This window comes from Orcinus orca, chromosome 7 (genome assembly GCF_937001465.1).
Source record: "Orcinus orca chromosome 7, mOrcOrc1.1, whole genome shotgun sequence".
NCBI lineage: Eukaryota > Metazoa > Chordata > Mammalia > Artiodactyla > Delphinidae > Orcinus > Orcinus orca.
This window is the reverse complement of record NC_064565.1, coordinates 9,012,794-9,034,436: the sequence shown is the minus strand read 5'-3', so window position 1 is coordinate 9,034,436 and position 21,643 is coordinate 9,012,794. Positions and strand designations below refer to the sequence as shown.

The window sequence follows — 21,643 nt, the reverse complement described above, 5'->3', positions numbered from 1 at the left end:
TTGCTTGTTTGTTGTTACCACTGGGCTGGAAAACCTCTTGGTAAGGAGCCTTGGATCTTTCCAGCATGTGAGGACAGGCAAAGCCCCGCGATGGCTTTGGGATGGGTGGGGCTGGGTATTGGGAGAGAGGGGCGCGCCATCCCTGTGGCAGGCTGCCCGGAGAGCAGGGCTTGGTCAGGACCTGTCAAAGTAGGAGAGGCCATGGGAAGACCCCCGCAGAGAAGGGGTCAGCTCCCAGGTCTCCATACAGGACTGGACTCCCCTCGGGCAAGGTGGCCCAGCAGGGGTATGGCTTCTCCACTTCTCACCACCTGCTGCCCCGTGGCCCCGTCCAGAACCCTGTGCGATCCCCAGCAAGAGCTGGGCAGCCGCTCAGCTGCTCACACCAGCCCACCCCAGGCAAAGAAGTACAATAGCGCCACGTCCCAGGACTGGTTCTACCTTCTGACCTCCCACTACAGCCCCTGCGCCTCGAACCTCATCGTTCCAGCCCGACCGTCGCCGGGGCTCCGCTCTCCCCATCCCAGCGGGAGCAAGCCCCTCCCATCTGTGGACCTGAGGATGCACAGGACACGCCCCCGGAGGCCACCACGGCGGGGTGGGGGGTGGGCGGCGCGGCATTTTGGCCCTCGGGGCAGGGGGAGGGGGAGGCAGGAAGCACCGGAGCGGGGCTGGCAGGAGGAGATGGGGAAGAGATACCCCTACCCTCCTTCCTCGCACCACCATGCCTGTCTGGGTCCCTCGATGGCCAAACCCACCTGGAAGCCAACAGGCAAGGGCACCCGGGGTGTGTGCAGAGGCCACCCTCCCAGGCCCGGCGTGGGGCACAGAGGGGACAGGAGGGATCACGATGGGGGGAAAGGGAAACAGCCTCCTCAGAAGAGCAGTTCCTTCCTGGGACCTGCCGCCTCTCATAAAGCTCAGAGGATTTATGATTCTCTACAAAAGGACTTCCGTTTATTCCTCACCATGACCCCACGGACGTGGTGTCATTATTTCCTTCTTAGAATAAATTAAACTGTGGCAGAGTGCCCAGGGGCAACAGAGCCAGGAAACCAACCCATGGGGAGCACAGCCCCTTCTCTGAAGAGTGTGCACAGTGGGAACCCCATGTGGCGGCACAGGGGAGGCGGCCGCGGGACCCACCAGGGCTGCACCTGGGGGAGGAGGGGGAGGGGCTCGCGGCAGGCCCCAGGCAGAAGCATGGACCCACACTGCAGAGTGGACTGGTGGCCTGGGGCCTGAGCAGCTTAACTCCCTGGCCGTGGGTAACCCTGACCAAGGCCAACGCGATTCTCAGGACTGGAGTCCAGCGCATTTTGCTCAATCATGCATTAAGGTCTGATGTATTTCCCAAGGGAAGGAATCAAAAGTCAACAGATTTAGGAACCAAATGAGATCATCTCCACACAATGCTCCTTCTGTGCGTGTCGGTTTGGCTGTGTGTGTGTGTGTGTGTGTGTGTGTGTGTGTGTGTCTACATGCACAGACACAGGCACCCAGCATGCGTGAATCTAAGCATGTATTTAATCACAGGGCACGCATACGTCCTTGTGCTGACGTGTGTGCGTATGACCCCCGCGTGTGTGCCATGCATTCATGTGGGCACTGCTGGTCCTTGTGCCTCACTCCGTTAATGTTTAGCCCCTCTGGCTTCTTCAGTGGAGAAGCTGGTCCATGAGCCTGTTGCTGCACTGGAGGGCCTAGTTCCCAGTGGTGTCAAAGCTGAGACGACAGCCCCAAACTACCAAAGGTCAGTCACATCTGGACAGCAGGCTGCATGTGGCAGCCTCGCCTGGACACTGCCCAGGGGGTGGAGGCGGAGGAAAACGTGGCGCTGCCGGTGCTCACGAGGCATCACCGTGCAGGAGCTTGAGTGACATGAAAACCCGCAGAAACCGCAGCATCCTGCCACAGGACAGCGCAAGTGCAAAGCAGACGCCTCTCAGGGCAGGGGCCTGATATCGACCCTGGCCCACCATCTCTCGCTGCGTGAACCCAGGCAAGTGGCTGAACCTCAGCTGTACAGCCACCAGGAGCAAAGGAGAGGGGGCAGGAAGAACCCCAGGCCCCGGGCAGACACTGACATTTCTCCCTCCCCCACAGCAGATGTGTCCAGACCACAGACACGAGGGCCCCCAGAGGTAACCCAGTGGTGACATCACGTTTCTCCCAAGATTGTTGAGCAGCTTGGAGGAGTCTGGGCAGGATGGCTCAGTCAGACGGCAACAGTCTTGGGTGTCAAATCAGGCCGCACATCTGCCACTTGAAGTTACACAACCTTGAGCAAAGCGTGCGGCTCTCTGCGCCTCGGTTCCTCACCACAAAACGCGGGGCAACAAGCAGGATTTTCCAAAGGTGACCCTGGGCAGTGAGCCAGGGGGCACCAGGTACCCAGATCCCCGTGGGAGGGGATTAGCCCCGCTCAGCTTCCTGCCAGGCTGCAGTTTCCAGGTAGTGGTATTCCCAGACAGCTCCTGTCAACAGCTGGCAGCCCAGCCCAGACCACGTGGTGCCGAGCGTGTCTACTCACACCCACGGAGAAGGCTGCTCTCACGCTCGCCCTACGGGAGGGACATCGGCAGGGCAGGGCTCCCTCCACTGAAACACAACAGCACCTGGCCTTGGAACCCGCCCCAATGGAGAAATGGGAAGATCAGTGGACCCAGGCCTCCTCTTTTCTGGCTTCTCTTCTCTTCTCTTCCCTGCCTATGTGAATGCCCCCAGCCAGGCATATTCCTTAATCCCTATGGAGTGACATCGTAAACTGGCCCAACCCAGGCAAGCGGCCTCTGCAGTGAGAGCAGAGTGTGCTGAGGCCAGGGCAGCGATGGACAGGGCAGGTCCTCAGAGCAGGGGCTGTGCTCAGTCAGTCAGTCAACAAATGCTCAGGCAGTATCTGTGATGCGCCAGGCCTATCTAGGGAAAGTGCCGGGCAGGGCATGAAACAGACAAACCCTTGGCCCTCAGGGAGTTTACCTTCCAGTGAGATTGAACAGGCGATAAATTAAAAATTAAGCATGTTAAACGGTCTTTCCTTAGGAGAAAAAATATGGCAGGGAATGCTGGCACAGGAAGGGGTTCAGATGTAAACACGCATCTATCACTGGGGCCTTCTGTGGACTCATCTCGGTGAAATGATATTTTGGGGAGTCCTGCATTTGCTATTGGCCTGCGTGTCCAGCTGGCCAGAGCACAGCTCCCATAGCTTCAGATTAAGAGAACTGGGAAAAACAGGAACTCAGATGATTCTACACTTAGACAAATGCCAAAGAATGACTCTTTCTCATAGGAATCTTCTAATTTGGTAGCACACTGAAGCAACCTGATGCCCCAGTATCCCCCTTTCCATTTGTAAGTCAGCATCCTAAACAGTGCTGCTTTAGTGAGCAGGTGACTAATGCACTCGAAATGCATTCTCCCGCACGCCCGTAATTTGATTTACTATTTCAATTAATCTTAACTCTTCCTCTTCCAAGATTTATGTGGCTGCTTTTTTTTTTTAAGACGTAAAAAGTCAACCAGATTTTAATGACAGTTTAGAAGACTGTACATCTAAGAAGTTGCCACATTACAAAATTTTTGAATCTCAGTGGTAGTTTGTCATAAAATGTGTATGACCCATGAATTAATTTATAGGATTAAAAAATAGAACAGGGCTTCCCTGGTGGCGCAGTGGTTGAGAGTCCACCTGCCGATGCAGGGGACACGGGTTTGGGACACGGGTTCATGCCCCGGTCCAGGAGGATCCCACATGCCGCGGAGCGGCTGGGCCTGTGAGCCATGGCCACTGAGCCTACGCGTCCAGAGCCTGTGCTCCGCAATGAGAGACACCGCAACAGTGAGAGGCCCGCGTACCGCAAAAAAAAAAAAAAATAGAACAAACTATTAAATTTTATAGGTTTGCTTACAACTACTTCCAGGAAGTGAGCCACATAGAAAGAGCCTGTTGTTACCACAACATGAAGGGGGAAACTGAATAGCTCTTTCTGTATATCCTTTGATATTCCAAGAATTAAGACTTTAAACATATATTGGCAACATTGCAAATGTAAATATCTGCAAATTAATCACTGTGAAGCAGGTTCATTTTGTTTGAGTATTTTCATATTTTTTTTAACATCTTTATTGGAGTATAATTGCTTTACAATGGTGTGTCAGTTTCTGCTTTACAACAAAATGAATCAGTTATACATATACATATGTTCCCATATCTCTTGCATCTCCCTCCCTCCCACCCTCCCTATCCCACCCCTCTAGGTGGTCACAAAGCACGGAGCTGATCTCCCTGTGCTATGCGGCTGCTTCCCACTAGCTAGCTATTTTACATCTAGTAGTGTATATATGTCCATGTATGTGGCTGCTTTTTAAGCAATTCATCTTTGGAGCTTAAATGAGCACAAGCATAAACATCATTTAATTTATCTGTTTTCATTGTAGATGATTCCACATCCCTGAAGCGTCTCTCAGTCCCCTTGATGGGTCAGCAGAAGGGCTCCCCAACCCAGCCACGGGGTGACGGCCGGTCCCTAACTGCATGGCCAGTGAGAGCACCCATCACGTTGTGTCTTGTCTACTTGGAGAGGCCATAATTTCAGACACCCAGGTGAAAGAAAAACAGGCATCTCTCCCACAGAAGAGAGTGCTGAGCCTGGGCAGCCAGGAAATGGGGACAGAAGGCGGCCGAGGGAGCAGGCCACCGGTAGCCCTGCCGGCATAGGTGTGTCAGCCATGGTACTGACTTAAGCTCGGCTCGAAGGCTTGTTCTGTGTTCTCTGGGAAAAGCACTGGAAAGCCCCACCATAACCCCTCTCTGGATCCTGGCAGGGAGGTTCCACGAAGGTTAAGGAAGACAGTCACGTGCCCTCCTCCCAGCCTGGTGAGGAGAGCTGGGAGGACACTGCAGACAAGGTGGGAAACCAGCCATGTGACCGGCCTACGGTGTGGAGATGCTTGGCGAAAAGAGAAGGGCACCCGGGCACTGTGGTGGAGAGAGCACTCGGGCACAAACCTGCAGTCTCCGGGGCTACGTCCCTCTCCTCCCCTCCCAGCCCTGCCCTTCCCTGCCCTGCCATCCCCTGCCCTGCCTTGCCTGCCTCCACTGGTACTATTGCTCTGCCCCCAGCATGCCCCCCCACTTGACCCTGCCCCCAACGGGCCCCCGTCCCAGACCCAGCAGCTCACTGGCCTTCGCTTCAGTCCCCTCTCCACTCCCTTCACATCCTTCAGTGGGTCCTCTGGGCCTCAGATAAAATCTAGAGTCTTCTGATGGCCTCCGATGGCCTCCCTGATCTTCTCTACTCTCACTCCCCATCCACACCTGGAGGTCCATCCTCACTCAGGGTTGTGCAGTCCCCAGGCTCAGGTGAGAAAACTCTCCCCACCTCTCCTGTGCCTGAACAATTCAGACTCACACTCCAGGTCTGACCTTACTTAGTCATGACCACCTTTCCCAACCGTCTCCTGATCCTGGGTCTCCCCTGGTGCTCAGCACTCCCTTGGGCTTACGCATCAGAGCCTTTCTTGTCTGGTCCTGGACTCTGCTTACTACTCTCTCTCTCTCCACTACCGGACCGTGAGCTCCTTCAGTAGAGAGAGAGTGCCTCCTTTCTGCCACAGTCAGGCACGTGGCCAGCATGCCACAGCTTGTGGAAGGAAGGGCTGGATAGATGGAGGGATGGATGGATAATATATTATAAACCACAAAAGTTTAAAGAGATGGGCCCAGTTACTCACTCTCAGGAAACTAAGTCTTTGAGTCTCAATGATCCAAAAAGTGAAACATCGTTTTATGTATTATATGCTAGGAGATAACAAGTTCTTTTTCAAGCTCTACCGCTGTCTTGCTTGTTGATCTTGACCAAGCCACTTCCCCACTCAGTCTCCACACATGAACAGAATACACTGATTTCCAGGTCCTATAAGATGGTGGACTAGAATAATCCCAAAACTCTTCTAATACAAAAATCAAGAAATACTAGATTAAGTATAACAATTTTTAAATGCATAACTGGGCTCATAAGAAATAAATGAAAATCTTTACATCTCAGAAACAAAAGGAGAACTAAAAAATTGCACCCCGAACTATATAAGCTGATGCAGTGACTGTCCGGTTAGTGGGTTAAGAGGTTTTTAGATCCAGCTAATTAGATAGGCTAAAGTCTTTATATCTACACAGGACTCAAAAATATGGAGATGATATAATTCTTTTAAAGTATAGAATTTTGAAAGGTATGCAAATAGAACTTCCTGAAATGAAAAATATATTAATTCAAATCAAAAATCCAAAAAGACAGGTTCAATAGCAAACTAGATATATTTGAAGAGAAAAGTAGTAAACTGGAGAAAGTAAGAATGACGATCAAAAGATGGCAAGTATGACAAAGAGGTTAAGAAACGTGAGGTAGAGAATGTGAAGGTCCAACATCCGCTGAACAGAAGTTCCAGGGAAGAGGACAGACAGAATGGAGGAGACACAATTTTTGAAAAGAAAGTGGCTGAGAATTTTCTCAAATTTTTTTAAAATATGAATCTTCAAAAAGGAACCCTCCTACACTGTTGGTAGGAATGTAAATTGGTACAGCCACTATGGAGAACAGTATGGAGGTTCCTTAAAAAACTAAAAATAGTTTCCATATGATCCTACAATCCCACTCCTGGGCATATATCTGGAGAAAACTCTCATTCAAAAAGATACATGCATCCAAATATTCTTAGTAGCACTGTTTACAATAGCCAAGACACGGAAGCAACCTAACTGTCCATCAACAGATGAATGGATAAAGAGGTTATAGTATATATATATATATAGTGGGATATTAGCCATAAAAAAGAATGAAATAATGCCATTTGCAGAAACATGGATGGACTTAGAGATTATCATACTAAGTGAAGTAAGCCAGACAGAGAAAGACAAATATCCTAGAATATGCTATTGCTTATATGTGGAATCTTAAAAAAAAATGATACAAATGAACTTATATACAAAACAGAAACAGACTCACAGACATAGAAAATAAACTTATGCTTACCACAGGGGAAAGGGGGGAGGGATAAATTGGGAAATTAGCATTAACATATACACACTACTATATATAAAATAGATAACCAACAAGGACCTACTGTATAGCACAGGGAACTATACTCGATATTTGGTAATAACCTATAAGGGAAAAGCATCTGAAAAAGAATAGATGTATATGTATGTATAACTGAATCACTTTGCTGTACACCTGAAACTAACAAAACATTGTAAATCAACTACACTTCAATGAAAAATAGACAAATATAAATAAAGGAATCTTCAGAATTTTGTTAGTAATCTATCTATAGAATGCTCTATAAATATCAATTAAGTCCATCTGGTCTAATGTGTCATTTAAGGCCTGTGTTTCCTTATTGATTTTCTGTCTGGATGATCTGTCCTTGATGAGAGTGGGGTGTTAAAGTCCTCCACTATTTTTGTGTTACTGTCTATTTCTCCCTTTATGGCTGTTAGTATTTGCCTTATATATTGAGGTGCTCCTATGTTGGATGCATATATATGTACAATTGTTTTATCTTCCTCTTGATGGATTGATCCCTTGATCATTATGTAGTGTCCTCCTTTGTCTCTTGTAACAGTCTTTATTTTAAAGTCTATTTTGTCTGATATGAGTATTGCTACTCCAGCTTTCTTTCGATTTCCATTTGCATGGAATACATTTTTCCATCCCCTCACTTTCAGTCTTTATGTGTCCCTAGGTGTGAAGTGGGTCTCTTATAGACAGCATATATACAGGTCTTATTTTTGTATCCATTCAGCCAGTCTATATCTTTTGTTTGGAGCATTTAATACATTTACATTTAAGGTACTTGTCAATATGTATGTACCTATTGCCATTTTCTTAATTGTTTTGGATTCTGCTGATAACGTCTTATGTTCATTCATCTATATGGGTTTCATCATTTTCCTCTTCCCCTCCTTTTTTGTCTCAAATTATTCCTTTTTATGTTGTGAGTTTTTTTACAAAATTGAAATAGCTATAGTTATTTTTTCTGCTTTTTTTCCCTTTAGTTTTATGCTATAATAAAGTGTTTAAAAAACCTATTCTACTAAAGAGTTGCAATGTTCTGATGCTATTTATCACCTTACTCAAAGTTTTGTGTGCTTTTGCCTTTTCATCCCTCATAGAAGAGTTCAACATTTCTTGTAAGACAAGTCTAGTGTTGATGAACTCCCTCAGTTTCTGTTTGTCTCAAGCCTTTATTTCACCTCCATATCTAAAGGAAAACTTTGCTGGATAGAGTATTCTTGGATGACAGTTTTTATCTTTCAGTATTTTGAGAATGTCATTCCACTTCCTCCTGGCCTGTAAAGTTCCTGCTGAGAAATCTGCTGATGACCTAATGGGGGTTCCTTTGTAGGCCACCATCCCTTGGTCCCTGGCTGCCTTTAAAATTCTTTCTTTGTAATTGACTTTTGATACTTTTAATATATCTTAGAGAAGGTCTTTTTGCATTGAGGTAATTAGGTGTTTTCTTAGCTTCATGGACTTGTATATCCAGTTCCTTCCCCAGGTTTGGGAAGTTCTCAGCTATTATTTCTTTGAATAAACTATCTTTGCATTGAGGTAATTAGGTGTTTTCTTAGCTTCATGGACTTGTATATCTAGTTCCTTCCTCAGGTTTGGGAAGTCCTCAGCTATTATTTCTTTAAATAAACTATCTCCTTCCCTCTCCCTCTCTCTCTTTCTGGGGTGTCCATTACCATAATGTTACCCTTCCTAAAAGAGTTTGATAGCACTTGTAGAATTTTCTCATTTTGGGGGGGGGGGTCTTAATTCTCTTTCCTCTTCTGCTTGCATCATTTCTATATTTCTATCTTTGAGCTCAGCTAATTATCTCTTCCATAAGGTCTGCTCTGTTTCTAGTGCTTTCTAATATATTCTTCATCTTGCTTATTGAGAGTTTCAGCTCCAGAATTTCTCTTTTGTTCTTTTTTAGAGTTTCAGAGTCTTTGGCAAACTATTCCTTCTGCTAATTAATTTTACTCCTGAGCTCATTGGGCTACCTTTCTGGTTTTTTGGTAGCTCATTGACAACTATGATAGCTTCATGACAGCTGTTTTGAATTCTCTAACACTTTTATCACAGTATTCCATGACTTTAAGTTTGATTTATGAAGAATTGTCAATTTCTTTTTGTTGTATAGTGTTCCTGTGGTTCTTTGTGGTGCTTGGTGAGCTGTCTGCCAGCACACCCGAAGTAGTGAACATCTTTCTTCTTTAGATAAAGCTTTTTTTTTAACTTGATTCTAAGGATTCAACAGATTAGAAATTAGAGGCCTTTCTTTTGTTTTGTAGTAGGTGGTGCTGTAACATACGGTTTTGGTTTCTCTTACCTGAGCCACCTCTGCTTATAACTGAGAGTCGCACTTTCCAGCTCTCCACCATCTGGGTCAGAGGTGTCGTGGAGAGCCTTCATCACTGCTTGTTGCTCTGGGGTAATTGGTGCCTTGCCACTGCCAGTGTCGCTGGTGTCACTGCCTGGGGCACCAAGACAGTAGGCTCTTCCACTACATCCATGATCTCCTGGGTCGCAGGCTCCACCTCCATGAGGGGAGAGGGAGCGTGGGAGGGTAGCCCGAGTCATAGGAGCCTCTGCTGTGTCAAGTGTTGTCAGGTTCACAGGCTCCACCACTGGGGGAGGGGGTGCTGAAGGGATAGGGTCCCAGGCCCAACTGCTGCTGTTACCCAGTTACCAAAGCTGCAAGTGCTACTGCAGCCAGGAGGCCAGAGTCCTGGGCAACCACCTCCCCTGCTCCTCCTGGGTTCCTTAGGACTGTGGTTCAGCAGCCATAGCCAGGGGACCAGGATTGCAGGGACCACCTCCACTGTTCCCTGATTCCACTTCCTCTATGTGTTCCAATCCACCCACCTTTAGATGTACAGATGTGTGGAATTCTCTGGCATCCTGGTGTGTTGGGCAGAGGCACCTTTGAGTTATGAGTTATGTATGTTTTACTGCCTATAGATTGAAGGGGGAGAGACAAAGTGAGCATCTTACTATGCCATGATGCTGATGTAACTCCTCCCAAATGTAATTTTCTATATTCAGTGAAACTATCCTTCAGGAACAAAGTGGAAATAAAGGTATTTGTAAATGAAAGAAAGCTAAAATAATTTGTCATTAACAGACCTAAACTTAAAGATAGACTAAGGGTAGTACTTCAAACATAAAAAAAATGAACAAAGAAGAAGTAAAAAAGAAAAACAGTAAGAGCAGAAATATAAATATATACAATAGATTATACTTCTCTCTAAAGAACTTATAAATCATACTTGATGACTAAAACAGAAATGATCTGATATCAAAAACAACAATTTTTTAAATAGGGAAGGTAAATAGAACTAAAAGGAAGTAAGGATGTATACTTATGATCTATAGGTATTAACATTTTACCACTTCAAGTGAAACATACTTCCTTACTTCCATTTAGTTTCATTTATCTTTATATATGTGTGTGTATATACATATTTGTGTGTATTTAGAAAAGTCACTAAATGATGGTCAGCCCTCAACAAGATAAACTCAGCGATCCTTAATGAGTGGAGGAATCAAATTTCCAGAGTAAACACATTATAATATTCAGAATGCCCAACTCTCAACAACAACAAAATTACAAACCATACAGAGGAATAGTCCATTCACAGGAAAGTAAGTATTTGACAGAAACCATCCCGAGGAAGCCCAGACATTGGAAATATTAGTCAAAGACATTAAATAAACTGTCTTAAATATGCTCAGTCACTTAAAGGAAACCATAGAAAAGAACTAAAGGAAATCAGTAAAACTATGTGAGCAAAATGAGAATATCAATAAAGAGATAAAATTATAAGAAGGAATCAAACCAAAATTCTGGCAATGAAAATCACTAGAGGTATTCAACAGCAGATTTGAGCAGGCAGAAGAAAGGACTGATGAACCTGGAGATAAGGCAACTGAAATTATCCAGTCTATGGAACAGAAAGAAAAAAGAATGGAGAACAGTTAATAAGCCTGAGGGACTTGTAGAACACCATCAAAAATACCAACATATACATAATAGAATTCTAAGAGAAGACAGAAAGGAACAAAAAGGGACAGAAAGAATTCTTAGGAAATAATGGCCAAAAATTTCCCAAAGCTGATGGAACACATGCATATACACATTCAAGATGCTCAACAAATACCAAGTTGGATAAGACATCCACACCAATACACATTATAGTAAATTATCAAAGCCCAAACATAGAGAATGTTTACTGCAACAAGAGAGAACAGACTCATCATGTACAAGAGATTTTCAATGAGATTAACAGCTGATTTTTCCATCAGTACCATGGAAGCCAGAAGACAGGGTATGGCATATTTAAAGTCCTGAAAGAAAAGAACTGTCAACCAATAATTCTATATCCAGCAAAACCATCGTTTAAAAATGAAAGAAATTAAGATATTTCCAGATTAACAAAAACTGAGGGAGTGAATTACCAGTAGAACTACCCTATAAGAGATGCTAAGGGAGTCCTTCATGCCGAAATGAAAAAACCCTAGACATTAACTCAAAGTTAGAAAAAATAAAGAACAATGACAAAGGTGACTACATAGGTAAATATAAAGGCTGATATTATTGTTTTTAGGTTTGTAACACCTCTTTTTCTCCTAAATGATTTAAAAGACAAATACATAAAGCAATAATTATAAATCAATGTCAATGGGAAAATGATGTATAAAGATGTAATCTGTGACAATAATGATATAAAGGGTAAAGGATGGAAAGGTATATGAGCAGAGTATTTCTATATTGTTGATGCTAAGCTGATATTATTCAAACAAAATGTGTTTAATTGAAACAATTGTTAATTGCAATCCCCAAGATAACCACTTAAAAATAACTAAAAATTATATAGAAAAGTAAAAGAAAGGGAATCAAAATGTACACTACAAAAAAAATCAACTAAACACGCACACGCACACACACACACAAAACCAATAGAGGAAAAAAATATATGTAAGATACAGAGAAAACAAATAGGGAAATGGCAGAAGTAAATCCTTCATTAAAGTAAATTACTTTAAGTATAAGTAAACTCTCCTATTAGAAGGCAGAGATTGGCCCCCCCCCCTTGGGGGCAGTGCCAGCTATTCCCAGACTGGAAGGGGGCCATGCAGTGGGCACGGAAGGAACTCGGACCACACACAAGTCTGGCATTGTGAAGACTAAGCCCCCATGTGGGTAGTCCTCATGAAGGGGGGCCCCCAAAGAGATCTTATCAAGCAGCTTTCTTCAAATTTCCTCAGGGTGCCTCAATGTACTGTTGGGCTCTTTTCTCTGGCGGCTTCCCCTTGCAAGTGATAGGGAGAAAGTTGAGACATAAACAATGGAAGGTCATTCGTTCAGCACTTCCCATCCCCCAGGTGCCACAGGAGGCCTGAAGGTAGAATAGGAACAGAGACACATGCCACTCATTGGCTGAGAGCCTTGACTGGTTAATTACACAAATATGCACGTATCAAAGGAGAAGCCACAGAGGAGCGGTGAAGAAAAGTAAGGCACCATTTTGGGGAGAATGGATACATGTATATGTATGGCTGAGTCGCTTTGCTATGCACTATCACAACATTGCTCATTGGCTCTACTCCAACATAAAATAAAAAGTTAAAAAAAAGAAGAAGAAAGAAAAGGAAGGCACCATCAAAGAAATGAGAGGCCTGTCTCCAAGGTCAGGGGGCTTCCCTGAGAAAATGCTCCTTTGGCTGAGATTTGAAGGATGATCTAGAACTAACTGGGGAGCAGATGTGTGCTGTGAAGGGTGCAGAATTGGGTAGAGAGAGGGAGGACATTGGGGCAGGGAACAATGCCCATGGGTGAGGAACAGCATGTGCAAAGAGTGAAGTGCAGCGGGGTGGGGGGAAGGGGGGGGACTCTGGAGCAGGGAACAGTGTCCATGCAGGGGGAAGAGTGAGTGCAAAGGACCAGAGGCCAGAAGCCCCTTGTAGGTGAAGAGAAGGGAGGCTTGGGCCGGTCCAGTGCTGGGAAGGTGTTCAGTCTGAATGCTGTGAGAAATGGGAAGATTCTGCAGCGCCTGAGGACTCCACAGCTAATGGGAAAGACAAGAGGCCTTTCCCATTACATGGCACCAGGGTTTCCGCTGCTTCACGGTGTGGCCTGGAAAAACTGGCCAGCCAGTCTATACTGGCCAAGGTTTTAGCCCAGGGCAAGCTGATGCCACTCCCTTACAGATGGCCCAAGTGTTGTTCTAATAAGATGCTATTTTCCAACCCTGAATATTCAACAGAATGTTATTAGTGAATTCCACCATTGCTGAGCACCCAGCTCCATGCCAGCCACAAGAGCATGCTGGAAGCCGTTTCTGGGAGAGGGAAGGAGTCCCAGTCACAGGAGCCCCTGCTGGGTTACCCTCCTGGGCTTCGGTGTCCTCACCTGTGAAAACAGTCCTAGGAGCAGCACACAGGGCACTCACCTGCGCCAGGCCCTCTTTCAAAGCGTCTCCTGTGTGTTAACTCCACAAGCTGAGCTCCCCCCTGGGGCGGCTGCGGCCACGTCCCCATTTTACAGATGAGGTTGCTGAGTCTCAGGAGGGCAGGAGGGGAGGAAAGAAGATAGCCGGGCCCTACTCTCTCCAGGTTTCTCTCTCCTGGTCCCCACTGAGCGGGCACTCACCTCCCTGCACTGGTGATCAGGCTTCTCTTACAGACCCTGTGGCACGTGGCACACGGGCACCAGCGACTGCCTGGCCCAGACGCTCACAGAGCAGGTACAGCTCAGGGCCAGACTTGAACCTGGCAGTGGGTGACGATAATGGTGATAACCCCGTCCAGTCTTGGATGTGGAGCTCTCCTGGAGGATGTCGTCTGGAGAGCACACGTGCCCCTTCTGTGTGTGCACAGCTGCGCGTGTCTGTGTGTAGCTCCCTGAGGCCAAGGTGTGCCCACCCGGACCCCTCGTCCTCCTCGTGTGCCACAGGCCGCTGCTCACGGCAAGGGTCTCAAAGTAGACGGAGCCCGCATGCACCACACTGCCCAGGATGCTCAGCCTGCATCACCCGGTGCGCTCAGAGGCTTCATCCCCAGGTAGAGGAGCTTCAGAGCCGGCTGGTAGGCCCTGATGCCTGAAGCCAGGCCCTTGCCATGACGGGCTTGGGGAGGGAAAGCTCAGGAGGGTGTGTGGGCCTGTGTGCAGGCCCTGCCCCAAACCCACTCCCATCCTCTCCACTTTCCACTGAAGCAAGTTAAGGTACTCATGACCTCCACTTGCCAAACCCAGTGGCCACCCTCTACGCCCCCTCCCCTGACCACGCCACCGTCCGCACCCTCTACAGGCTGCGACAATGAGTGAGAGGCAGTTTGGCAGGAGTGGGATTTGTCTGTACCCTCACGCCCCTCATGACAGCCTACACGGTGGAGGGGCTGCCCTGGTTCCTACCACATGGGTGCTGCCAGGTGAGCTACCTTGGTGCCCAGACGATTCACTCTGGGCAGTTAGGGAAGGACTGGGCCAAGCCCTCGCCCTGATAGAGGCTCAGGGGTGACCTCAGGCAGGCCCCTTAGCCTCTCAGGACCTCGCCTGAGGCCCCTAGGAACACTGGAGGCAGAGCCATGGAGCAGACGGCCCAGCCCAAGCCCATGACGAGGAAGCGAGAGCACGGGTGCAGGGCTCTGGGACTCTGCAACCAGACCTGAATCCAAGCACTTCCTCTTCTTCTGGGCTCAGTCTGGGAAGCCCTGGGAGACACAGCAGGGACTGGGGGGTGGGGGGCGGGGCTGAGAGGTGTGACAGCAGGGACATTCCTGGGGCTGCTCTGACACCCAGTGGTGACTCTCAGATCCGGCTGTGGCAAGGATGAAGTGCAGCTGCTCCCAAGGGGGAGAGAAGGAAGGCGGGGGAGGGAAGAGGAGAGGATGGAAGAGGGCGGGGCGGGGGGAGTCCATTCTAGACTGGTGGTTCGCAAGATCTGAACTTGCACTGGAATCAACGTGAGGGCTGGTTGGTGACTCAAGAGTCCAAGCTGGGCCAGAGAATCTGCGTTTCTGATAGGTTCCCAGGGGCTGCTGGTGGCCTGGGAGCACAGGGAACCACCATCTAGGAGTGGAGTAGAAGAAAGGGGATGACTGCTCACCGTGTGTCCTCCAGGGCGGGACTCTCATCATTACGCCTACTTTATGGAAGAAGTAGCTGAGACTTGGAGAGCCCATGCTGTCTACGTTCCCCCAGTGTGGCCCCAAGTCCTCCCTGTGGTCCCTCCTGCATGTCTGTGGAGCCGTCGCAGCCCACCCTTGTACCTACCATGCCTATCTGGACAGGTGAGGCAGCTCCTGAAAACTGGGATGAACAGTCTCCACGCACACTGCCCAGGACACCTCCCTGCAGGGACCCTAGGCCTCAGCCTCCCACTGCACCCAGAACACATTCCCTGTGCCCAGGAGGTGCTCACCTGGCCTCTGACAGGTAACTGAAAAAGACTAGGCCTGCCCTGCCGGAGAGGCCACTCGAGCAACCCAGGCTCACTGCCCACTGGGGGGTGACCCTGTTAAGGAATGTCACCTGGATGACACAGAGTCACCAGCCCACCTGGGGTCCAGGGGGAGGCACTTCTGACCTGATTTCCTACCAGCCAGGCAGAGAAAAAGCCAGTGCCGGACACCCGTCCCCCATTGTGTCATTCCTCTCATCACAGTGCTGAGCTGCAAGGGGAGAAAGTCTTCCTAGGCTGTCAGCAGGCACTGCAAGTGCAAGAGGGAGATGCTCCTGGCAGAGGTGAAAGGAAGGAACAAGTGTTCAGGTCAGGTAGGGCTTGGGGGAGCTAGGACCAGGGGAGAGTCAAGCCTGGACACAAACCCCTGGGGGCTGGTGGCACTGCAGAATCCAGCCCACCGTGGACCCTCACAGGACTTTCTGGGCTTGAGTCCCAGGAATACGCATTTCTCGTCAGCACCTAGGCACCAGAGTTTGGACCTCGATGTTCCTGAGCCGAAGAACGCCACACCCCACATCCCAAGTGAGGCAGGGGGGTCTATTCTTCCCAGTGGGGGAGGAGACCCTGGAGGTCACACAGCAACAGGCAAGAATGTGTAACTCACAGGCAAGTGGGAGGTGGGCGGAAATAATCAGGAGCCATGATGCTCAGTGAATACTTGATGGAATGAGCGAATTTAATGTATTAAAGAACAAATGGTTGGAATGACTATATTCCTTGCTGGACAGGGTGAATGTCTTTCTCTAGGTGCAAACCTGCCCATCAGTTGGTAAGTAGGGAAAGAAATAACTGAGCAACAAAAATACTCTGTGACCAAATGACATCTGTGTTACGTGAACCAACAATTTACATGTAATTTGCTACCACCCACTTCACTAATCAGTAAATACTGTGCAAATGAGGGTGAATAGGAGCCTGACTTCCACTGAGTGTTGAAGATAGTGGACCATCAGTATTTACCATTTACTGTGGCTCAGCGGCAGCTGTGGCCAGGGCGACTTCTTCCTAAGCTCAGACTACACCTCCCAGACCCCCTGCGTGGCACCAGGGCCACGTGACTAGCTCTCCCCACTGGAATGAGAGCAGAACCTCGGGCACCGCTGCCAAGCTAAGGAGCGGGCTGTGTCTTCACCATCTTTCACTGCCAGCAGGATGCAGAAGCTCCCTGAGGACTCCAAGGCACCCGAGAGAGGCAGCTGCGGTCTCCAAATGCATACCTGGGGCAGAAGTCTCCCTCCCAAGCAAACCTTAGCAAAAGTAAAAGGGTACTGGATGAATTACAGGACAAATAAAATGAATGGGCAAGTTCCTTACGTGCTGATATAGAAATACCTCAGATATGTTAAGTGAAAAAAAAAAAGGATAAAACAGCATACATCAGCAGTTTTCAAGGTATGATCCAAGGAACCCTGAGGATACCCAAGACCCTTTCTGAGGGTCTGCAAGGTCCTCCCTTTCCAGCTATGTATCTATGTGAGGCTGTATTTCCTTCTATACGTCAACCAAAAGACAAGTAACAACAGACTGAACGCATAAGCAAACAGGCAAATCCAGCTATTAAGCCCGATGTTAAACTTTTTCAAACGTGAAAACACTCTGCCTCACTGATTTTGTATCGGAAAATATTTTTTATCAAGTCTATTTTTTAAATATAATGGGTTTACCATTTCTTAAGAAAGTTTTCAAATTTCTCAATTTTATTTTCTAATATGGTAAATAATGATAGATATAACTCACCTTAAAGACCTCTTGGGAAGCCTCAAAAATTTAATACTGTAAAAGGATCCTGAGACTAAGAAGTTTGAGTACCACTGGTGTATATACTACCCTTATTTTGTAAAAAAGGAAGAAAAATAAGAATTTATCTTTGTACTGGCTTATATATGCATGAAGAAAAACTCACGAAGGATAAATAAACCAGTACGAGTGGTTAAGCAAAGAGAAGATAGGAAATGGGCAGATGCAAGAAACTTTACTGAATCCTTTCTTTCATTTTGAAGCTGTGTGTGTGTGTGTGTGTGTGTATAACCTATTCAAAACTGGAAAAAAAAAAAAAAAGAGCCAGAGGCAGCAAGGGCCAGCATGATGGAAGATGAGATAAAGTCCAGCTGAAAAGTAGAAGGGCTTACAAAGGCTGTGTGGAGTGTCTCCCCTACCCGACATCCAGAAATAAGTGTCCCCAGGCAAAATACTAGAGACTTCTTCCCTAAAGAAATGAAACCAACAGACCCAGAGCTTCTAGTATGAGATTCCTAATCTTAAACTATTACAGGCAACCACACATCACAATTTAATCAAAGTCTGCAACAGGAGAGATAAACAGAAAAGCTAGCCAGGAAGAGAGTGAGGTAATCCAGAAATGAAAAAGAAAAGGTAAATAATTTTTTAAAACAAAACACAAAGTCGTCTACCCAAAGATATTGGAGAAGTTACTGAACCCACAAGGCCAAGTAGATCTGGTTGAGGAAGATACTGTCAGTTTTTTAATAGTCATCCTAGAAGTACTGACCCCTGTGATGTTCTTGTGGAAATTACTCTCATATACACGTGGCACAGGGAAAAAGAATATGTTTTAATATCAGATATAAATCTGTTTCAGTTACTACCTGTGCGCTCCCAAGAAAAGAATTTAACCCAGAGTAACTTGGATAATACATCCCTTATGGAGTTAACATAGGAATTTAATAAGGTATTGTTTTCTGATGTGACAATACATTCCCTAGCACTTATGGAATGCTCAATAAAAGGCATTCTTATTGCCTGTGATGCAGCAGAAAAAGCTGACTGTGTTACTAGAAAATAAATGAAAAAATAAAATAAAACCAGATTCATGGTTGTCAGAGCGAGGGGGTGGGGGATGGGAGAAACGCATGAACCGCTTTTATCTTATAGTTTAAATAAACTGAATTTTAAAAAAACAATAGAAGTCAATGAAATATGCTTTAAGGTTAACAATCATTTAATGTATTAACATTTTCACTTATAAACATACAATTTGCATATACAGGGAAAAATAGGTTCTGAGGACACAACAGAATACTAGAGACAGGCAAGCAATCAGAAAAAAAGATCAACCCTAGGAGAAAAAAATGGAACTGCATCCCATGCTGGTGTCTACATAAACTTGGGAAGGAGAAAGATCACACAGTATCACAAGTAATGTAGAAAATAAATGTGGGTCATTCTGTCTCAATGGCAGGAACTTCTCCCATGATCCAGATCTTGTGTCCCGGTCTGGCTCGTTTCATGAATGATGATCTGAAACAACCACGGGTCTCTCCCTTCTCTTTACATCTAAGACCCTGAATTTAACTCAAGGAATTAAAAGAACAGAGCTAAGAAACAAGCCAACTGGCATGTGTGCAATGTCAACAGCCAACCAGTTAAAAGTACACATGGAAGTAAAATACTGACTAAACCTGAACAAGTTCCTTCCAACTCACCTTCTTGATTTAGGATTACCTAAGCGCTAGCATCTATGAGAGCTGGGGCCAGGGAAATGAAGTATCTCAGCCCATCTTTATACAGAGTATGCATTTCCTCTCAGGATCAAGTCACTAGTGACTGAACTTCCAGACTCAACTACAGTTGCCCAGTGGGACTGGCCCCGCTGGGGACAGGGACTGAAGATGGGGGGGCACACGTGTGCACGAGTTTCAGTCCATAGCTCTCCCCCTTCTGTCAGAGGGAAGCCAGGGAAACACAAGGAGACCATCTGCTTCAAGGGCGTTTCACTGACGTAACTCAGTACCGGTGGTTCCAGTAACTCCAAGTTCAAAATGATGCAACATTAAAAACTGAGTTTAGTATTTTGTGAGTAAAACATACAGCTCGAATAATGATTACCACCTGAAAAGAACCATTCTTACTACATACGATGTAAAATAACTAAAGCAACATTGTTAACCATGAAAACCAGTGTCGTCACACATCACATCTGGCAACTTTCCACCATGTCAAACATCCGAAGAGATGACAGCCAAGTATACTTCTTTTCAGCTGGAAACAGACTCTCCAGTGTCAACAAGTGCAACAGAATTGGCTAGGAAAACACACCTGTGGTCACCACAAAGTTCATTTGGCATCTGGTTTCATATGGAGATAGATCTATTTAAGTCTGCCTTAGAGATGGAGTGGGTTGATCAGTGAAACAAAAGACTATGTATGTAACTGCCCACATAGAATAAAAACGGAATTTGTGCTACTAGGAGTGTATTTTATGGAAAATCGGGTCACATGGAGTACAGGAGCAGAGACCTTCAATGTGCTAAACTGCCTTTGTAAAAGTACATTTTTAAAAGCATGCAGGACAGAAAACTGGAATAACTGATGTTTTAAAATTTACATAAATAAAGAAATAAGAAAAATGTATGAAGTCTTCCAGAGCTTCACACATAGTTGGGGCTCAAATTAAATGGTTTTAAGCTTCTCTGTGACATTTGAGTCAAGAATGAAAACAAGGCCAGTGTCCTGGTCAGATGGAGTAACACCCCTGAGCAGGTCATTCATGTCCTTAGGCCGCAACTCCCATCTGTAACCTGAGTCTCCCCCACCATGCCACCACCAGGGCTCCACGCACCCCAATGCTCAGGGACAGCCACAGTGCCCCAGTCCTGCACAGGACAGGAAACGGGCTCTTTAGCAGCCTTCAGAAGGGTGGGAAAGAGGACCCTCAGTGCAGCCCAATCCCCTGAAACAGTAACACTGTAACTATGGCTCTCATTCCACTTTCCTCACCATTCTCTTAATATTACTTTCTCAACAAGTAGAAAAATAAGCTATAAGTAGGCTGAAGTGGCAATAAAAATACTCAAACACTTAAAACATGATGCCTCTGAATAAAGCAAATCTACCTCTACACACTTGTTTGTAACTGTTTTGTCTTGTTCAAGTTTTAAATGATAAAGCCCTAAAACGCTGAGACTCAAGCCTACTCCTAATTTGGGATGTTTTCCAAGATCACTACCAAAAACAAACTAGTAAAAATAAAATGAAAAGCATCATTTTAAAGCGGGGGATATGCCATCCCGCCCATCATCCTAAGCAGTCGGTTTTGTTGGAAGCCTGCAGAGCCCCAGAGGCTGTGGGCGATATCACACCTTTGCCTCAGGAAGGTTCCAGCCTACGACTCCTGAAGTAACGTGCATCCAGGTCTGGTCTGAGGTTTCAAAGTCTGGCATTAAACCAAAACAGCTGCAGTTCTTCTTGCCACAATCACTCACCACTCATACATCACGACGTTACTCGCGTAACACTAAAATAACTACCCCTTAAGCACTAAGGCCTAACTCTAAAAGGAAAATGCCCTTTCCAAACAGGTGTGTTCAAATAAGGTATTCTGAGAGTTCCATAAAAAAACTCCTAGAATGAGCCAGTGCCCCCAAATAGTCCACGTTTTAACAGCACTCCAAAGCCTTCTCCATGGTACATATATGGATTAGTTATAAGTATGATGTCACTACTTTCAAAAGAACTACTAAAACTATTATTAAAAACATTTGTAACAAACAGAAATGCCCTGCAAATTATATTATTGCACACAGGGTATCAGAAGCTATGCACATCCAGGTTCCAAGGACTCTAGAAGACCCAGAACAGAGACCCTAAGGCCATGCCTGTAGCTGCTCCAGCCAGCATGCCCAGCGCCAGGTCACTGTCATTGTCTTGATACCGCTCACGAATGATGACTTGGTTGGCAGGCTGCTGTCCATAAAGTCCTAGAAAAGAAGGAAAAAATAGGAGCAGTTTGTGAAGTCCCACATTCACTCAAAAAGATGGCTCACTTGACTGGGACCCTTCCAGAGGTTTCTCCATGCACTGCACCCCTCCCTCAGAGCGCTGGTGGGGTGACTGCAGTGAGTGCTCCCCAGCTCTCCTCCACCACAGGGGACAGTGACTGGACTTGGCCAAGTGAGGAGGACACCTCCATTTCTAAGATGGCACTAAGAGAAAATCAAGATGCGCAGCTTCCCAAGGTCCACAGTCCCAGACACTGCAGAGAGCAGAATCCTAATGGAGCTGCAACCCCCAGCCTCCAGTGTCCACTTCAGCCCCACACATTCTGCTCATCAGGATGGCAGGCAGACAAGGAGTGTGGGAGACACACAGAGCCTAGAGACAATGGGA

General features: G+C 46.4%; 1 protein-coding gene across 5 annotated transcripts in view; it reads right to left on the bottom strand.

Moving 5' to 3' along the window:
• Positions 1–18,453: 18,453 nt before the first annotated feature.
• Positions 18,454–21,643, bottom strand: part of PLEKHB2 (pleckstrin homology domain containing B2) — a 57,253-nt gene continuing 54,063 nt past the window's right edge. For all 5 annotated transcript variants that reach the window (XM_033400192.2, XM_012535603.3, XM_004276880.4 and 2 more), the window contains one exon: positions 18,454–21,234. In XM_033400192.2, the coding sequence (XP_033256083.1) occupies positions 21,098–21,234 (137 nt within the window). In that variant the 3' untranslated portion in view covers positions 18,454–21,097. The remainder of the gene's footprint in view (positions 21,235–21,643) is intronic.